Genomic DNA, 6,426 nt, shown 5'->3' with positions numbered 1-6,426 from the left:
AAATACTAGTAGGATATCAAAAGAAATGGAAATGATATGAGTCGTCTGCAATGCTCAGGTGCCTGTGTGTATAAGTCTAACATGATGATGCTTTGTTGACGCTCTTTGTCGACGAGTCTTTGTCCTTGTCCGTGCTCCAGTGTCCTACCCTGAGGTGATTGTTGACACATTACAGGGCGTTTTTACCAAGGGAGTCTACAACAGCACCCTGACCTGACCCTGATGACTCCGGGGTTGATGCGGCCCCAAAGACTATGTTCTCACCCTGCATGCCTGGGGCACCACCCTCCCAAAATACGGTCGCACTCAAATGGACCCTCTGCAGAGTTTTGAACCCCTGCAGGCACAGAGGGTAATGATCTAACCCCGAAGAAATGAGCACAACGTCCGCCAGCTGCAGACACTGGTACTTGATGAATGTTGTCGTTCAGGTCAGTTTAATCACATTCGCAGCAAGTTGTGTCAAAAGCAAAGGATCGTGGTTGAATATTTGTACTGAGATGTTATGTTTGGCGCCTCGTGTTATTGTTTTGTGGTTTCAGAAGCAAAAAAGGGCTGTGTGCATGTTTGTGGTGCGTCTGTGGTCAAGGTACGACAGGCCAGGTTGACAAAGCCTCTCTTGAAAAATGGCGGGTGAGTAAAGACGGGTAAGTAAGATGCTAATCAGCACGGCAGTGTTTCCTCCCGCTCGCTGAACAGCGGGTTCCCTTCCCTCTCTCTGGCTCTTTAATGCAGGGCCCAGCCAGGCCCAAACATCCTGACGGAGAGAGGCTTTTCCCTTATCAGTCAGGAAACACCGCTCCTCCGCCACATCCTCTTTACAAGAAGCACGACTCAACCGTTCCCAAAAAATGCAGGAAGACCAGCCAGACTCCAGGATTTGTCAAAAGCCCCCTGAATTCCTTTTATCGAAAAAGAAAAATTCAAGAGAACAGAGCGGGTGAGAGGGGAAGAGGAGGGGGAGAAAGAGAGAGAGAAAAATGAGGAGGGTGTAAAACAGTCAACGAGGCCCTGGGATTTATTTTTTTATTTATTTTTGCACAGATTACGAAAGGTCTGCATCAGCAAGATAGAACAGGGGGTGAGGGGGGTGGGGTCCGGAGTGCCTAAGAATGGCACCCAGAATAAGACTCCGGGAAAACAAAAGGACGGTGGAGATGGAGGCGGGCGGCGACGGCTGTGCCTGTTTTACACTAATCCTCTGAACCGGGATGAAATGAAAGCGAGAGGAGACGGATGGAGAAGGACGATGTGATGGAGGGTGGAAAAAGCAGCAAGCAGGGGAGTGGGTGTCAGAATGGGCCAATTGCAGTACAGCAACTAGACAGAGCCCAAAGTAGAAGAAGGGACAAGTAACACACACCATTTTCATCCAATTTGTGTGTGAAAACTTATAGTGTGAAATAACTCGAAAATTGTTTTTATTCATGAATATGATTGTATTAATTTGGTGCTGTGTATGGAAATGATAATGGTGCTCCTGCGTGATGCCTTTAAGTGTATCAGTTATTCCCAATATCTCCAATTTAGGTGTAAGAATGAAATAATACAAAGTAATTCCTCTGCATTTATATAAAAAATGAACTTTATTTTAAATTATTGTCTTTCACAAACCTAAATCAGCATACAGTTATAGTTACCATTATTATTTTCCATCGTAGAGGTTATGATTATATATTATTAAGTACTTGAGAGGAAGTATAAACGCCTTTTTTCTTCATGATACACCGTTTTGTTAAATTGCATAAGAAATGTCCAACGGAAACCTCATTCAATTACAACTACTGAGGTAAGACTCCCAAACTAATGAGAGCGAGAACATGTATGATACAAACATTCGAATGGGAAAGCGTCGATAATAGCATTACAGTTAGCATTTATGCGAAACATCAAAGGATTTAAATTAGCTTCTAATGAGCATCTGTACACGCCGCGGCGGCGACAGTTACTGGTGACATTTACAAGTGGACGACAAGTCTTTTTACGATTGTTCTCTGACAACTGGAGGTGGCATACTATAGTATTTTGTGTCTGCATCCCTGAGTTGTCCATCTCCCCTTTCTTCAAATTCCTCCGATTGGCTCTTTGTCTTTTCCTCGGCTCCGGACAATCATATTGCTCAGTAATCAGTTCAGGTTTCAATCATGGCGGGAGGAAGTTGCTCATAGATGCTAATACGAGATCTGAATAAACAAACGAGAGCAAAGAAAGCTTTCGTTACTAGCACCCAAATGCAACATCGTCCCAATATTCTTCACCCATTTTAAACCCTGAAGTGTCTCTGATCAGTCACAGGTGCAGTGGGTGCTTATGAGATGCCGTAGTTGTTGTAGTAGGCCGCCGTTGCGTCCGCGAGCACCGAAATGAGGCTGGTTTCTGTGGTGCTGCTGGGACATGTGGTGGCAGAAGCGGTGGCGGCAGACGCCACCTGGATGTGTCCAGTAACAGTCATGCTGCCACCCTGCTCGGGATGGAAGCCAGCCCCAGTGGAGTTCAGGTACTGGTCGAACTCATTGCGGTCCACCTCGCCTAGAAGCTCAGCCTGGCTTAGCTGGTCTAGTGTCTCCAGGTGACCATGCGTCTCTGGTGGGGGGGACAGCTGACCCAGGTGGCCCTGATGGAGCCCGTGGTGCATCTGGGGGAAAGATGAGGTACTGTAGTAAGACAGCTGAGGGCCGGGGATCAGCCCACCAGGACCACTTTGGGACATGTGAGGGATGTGACCTATGTGTGCACCCCCACAGTGGATTTGGGTCTGAGCGTAGTCAGTGTGGTAAGGAGGCGGGCTGCCCATGTGTGTCTGGTTCTGGTGGTGCTCGTCGGGACAGGAAGCCGAGGAGGAGCAGGAGACGGAGGAGCTTCCAGACGTTGAATAATAAGAGGGAGGCACATGCTCGTGGTCCATGGCGTCTAAGGGGGACATCTCAGGGGGGGTGGGCAGGCCGTAGGGGTAGGTGTCAAAGCTGCTGTTGGAACCGGCCGGGTCTCTGAAGGTTCTGACGCTGGGCAGTGCAGGACTGGGGCTGGAAAACCTGCTGCCGACACCACTGGGGCTGCCCTCGTCTTTGTCGAGGGGGTGACAGAGGGCGCGCTGGTCGGGCAGGGCGTTCTGGTCAGGGGCCAGGCCGCTCAGGAGGAAGCCGGGGTCCACTCGCTTGCAGATGCGTTTCAGCTGCTTCTTCCGGCGAGGCCGATACTTGTAGTTGGGGTAGTCCTGCATGTGCTGCACCCGAAGCCTCTCCGCTTCCTCCACGAAGGGCCTCTTCTGAGGGGGAGTCAGGGCCTTCCAAGACTTACCTGCAGGAAGAGGAGACAGGAGATGTTTTTAATTTTAGGTGAAAATCCTCAAGTTGGTTCAAGAGATTAGTTTGCAATTTACTTCTGCTTTTTTTAATTTGATGTTTGAAATCTATTATACATACACAATAATAAAGTGACTCACACTGAAACAATTTCTACAACTTGTAAAATATCAATAAAATGTTCTAAATCGTTTTTACAGATGTAGGCTCCTGTAGCTTTATTGGATAAATAAGATATAATTTTTTTATGAATGGTGTGATTACGTGTTTTTCAAAATTAAACAAAAGTTAAATAGCATATAAACAGACATAGCCTCACATAAAAAAAAATATTAAGGATAGTCTTCCTTTACTTTATAAAAATGGCATGACATTGAAAAAAAGAACATCTCCATTAAAACTTTCACCTCAGCCTGAGCTTCCTCTCTGGTTCCTAATTACATTTAATGGACTTATCTTCAAGTGATGAACGCACTAATTCAAATTAAACACAAGTGCCAGTATTACCTTTATTTATGAAGCGTATTTTACATGTGCTGCTGTTCCCAAATTGGCTTTAAAATGCTTCCCGAGCTGCGTGAGTGCCAGATTTTGAGCTTAATTTAACATTAATCCAAATGCAACGCAGAATGAACCATTTCTCTCTTTTCCGTGTCCACAGTGAACGAATTTTACGGTTATTGGCGACGTGAACTTTTAAATCCAGGTGATTTTGGCGACGCGCTTCAGGGAAGTTATGTAATTAATTGAGCTTGTCTAACGAACTGCGCGTAAAGACGTCGTTTTGTTGTATTTTCTAAAACACATTTTCTTTTTTAAAAAGTTTTCTTAAGCTAGATTTGAATTATTTCATCCTTTTGGCGTTTGAAACAACCTGAAAACTTTTGTAAAACAGCCGAGGCCTGGAAACGCAAGGGTGTGAACTGTTTAATTATAATAATAATAATAATAATAATAATAGGCCTAATAATAATAATAATAATAATAATAATAATAATAATAATTAATAACAATAAAGCAAGTTAAAAGTTGATCTTACCCAACATCTTGCTGAGCTCGGCGTTGTGCAGGTCTGGGTTCTGGACCGCCAGCCGTTTGCGCTCGTCTTTGGCCCACACCATGAACGCATTCATGGGCCGTCGGATCCGCGGCTCCGGCGCCTTGTCCACGGCCGTCCTGTGCGGGCCGTGTCCGTCGGCCACGTCCCCGTCTCCTGGAGGACACTCGAAGGACTCCGGCCACGACGAGTACGCGCTGATGAGGGCTGCCATCTGCGCGCTCTCACCTCTCCAAACTTCACGGGCGCTTCTCACCTTGACTCTGACAAAGTTCTCAGAGGAAAGTAAACTGCAGGCTGGAAGGAGAAAAAAACTACAGGAATCCACACACACTGACTGGATGAGCAGAGCTACAGCAGTCAGATGTCAGTAGAGGTTTGAAGGGAGAAGCCACAGATGTGCTCAGGCAGCGGCGCGCTCCTCCTTGTGAGTTATGATTCAGTCTTTCCTGGTGGATGGGGGGAGCGCTTTATATTTGAGGAGCAGGTTCCAGGAGAAGCCCCGGAGGACTCTCGGCTCCTCCTTGATTGCAAGTTGAGCCCCGTGAAAAGGAAGAGAGAGAGAGAGAGAAGGCAGCATTTCAACACTACTAACTACTTAAATTGGCCTCACAACAAAACAACACTTTCCACTGACACATGAAGTCAATGGACGTGATTATTTGTGTAGGCTTCTCAGTTATTTTTCTAAACTCACACGGGACAGAGATTTTATTTGCAGATATTTGAGAAACACATCTCTTATTCAACATTAGGGCTGCTGTGGTGACTAAGAGACGTTTTGCAGCTTCACCCTGTTTTGGTCGACAAGGAAATCATCACCTGGCAAAGTTATCTAACCTGTTCTGCATCCTTAACAACACTGCGTATCTAACTACACTGGTTAAGTGGCATTTCCAGTGAACTCCACCAGGGTTTTTGGCTCAGTCTTGGCATGCAAATGAAAACAAAACACTCCCATCTTCAAAGAAAGGCTTTTATTTTCTTAAAAACATTTTTTTTTTTAAAAACCCAAAAACAGGAAATATTGCTTTCTAAATTTTTTCCCCACATGATTCTATGACATGTCAGTGCAAAAGCTCCTCTTTTTTTCTCAGCTTTGGTTGCAGATCAATTTTTAGGATCCTCTGATCACATCTGTGTGTGAGAGCACAGATAAAACCCACTGAACACACACTACAAACAAATCAGTTTCCTTCTGTGGCCAGAGGCCGGGTGCATATCAAATCCAGGAGTTCCTGTTGACAGGATACTCTTGGGCTGCAGCCACGGAGTAGCTCGCACTCTCACACACACAAGGGGCACACACAAACACAGCTCAAACACAGCTACCCATCACAGGTCAGACAGTATTTTGGTTCGTAGTATTAATAGAGGAGGGAGTAACCTGACGAGAAACTGTGGTTTTTGATCTGGAAATGAAAGAATTTCCAACTTTTTTCCTCCTCCACAGGCAGCATGGATGTGAAATTGTAATCAGTGCCCACACACACATCAAACTGAAGTGTCAGCTCAAGCTTTTTTGTCAACCTTGTACACCCACCCCCCCACTCACACACACACACAGGAACAGGATACGGCACCTGAAGCCACAGATATCAGTGATATATAGGGCCACGCTCACTCTCGCTGTCCTGACATACGCCCCACAGAACAAGTGTTGCTGCACAGTGCAGTACAGTGGGGCAGCAGAGCGGCGGCAACATGTCAGACAAAAGTTTCACATCATATTTGGAGTTGTGCATGTGAGCGCTTTGAGCAGGGGGTTTTCTGAGATGACTAATAGCTCTGTGTGTGTACCGCTGTGTGGGTGGGAGCAGTATCAGCCTGCTGTTGTTCACCCTTTCAGTGTAAAAGACATGTGGCTACTGGAGACTTGAGGAGGGGGTTTGTCTCCGTTTGTGCCCTACGAAGGGACATTTCACCGTGGTTGCGTAACTTTATTTAAAAACAACATCCAAAACTGTATCAATGAACTCCTGTGTTGAGCATCATCAGGCTCAACCAAAACCTTTATCACTTTTCTTCTATTATTTCTCTCCATCATACATAACCTCCTTTGCATGC

The 6,426-nt window shown here is 45.8% G+C and overlaps 1 protein-coding gene across 1 annotated transcript; it reads right to left on the bottom strand.

Annotated features, from left to right (window-relative positions):
* Positions 1–1,563: 1,563 nt before the first annotated feature.
* Positions 1,564–4,785, bottom strand: sox7 (SRY-box transcription factor 7). Its single transcript, XM_084377462.1, has 2 exons — positions 4,342–4,785; positions 1,564–3,297 (listed from the first exon to the last, which is right to left on the bottom strand). Exons 1-2 carry the CDS (start codon positions 4,571–4,573, stop codon positions 2,309–2,311), a joined length of 1,221 nt encoding a protein of 406 aa, XP_084233588.1. The 5' UTR covers positions 4,574–4,785; the 3' UTR covers positions 1,564–2,308.
* Positions 4,786–6,426: the final 1,641 nt, after the last annotated feature.

The sequence above is a fragment of the Pagrus pagrus genome, assembly GCF_965226575.1.
Source record: "Pagrus pagrus genome assembly, chromosome: 16".
Lineage (NCBI taxonomy): Eukaryota > Metazoa > Chordata > Actinopteri > Spariformes > Sparidae > Pagrus > Pagrus pagrus.
Note: the sequence above shows the minus strand (reverse complement) of the source record. Positions and strands in the feature narration are given on the sequence as shown.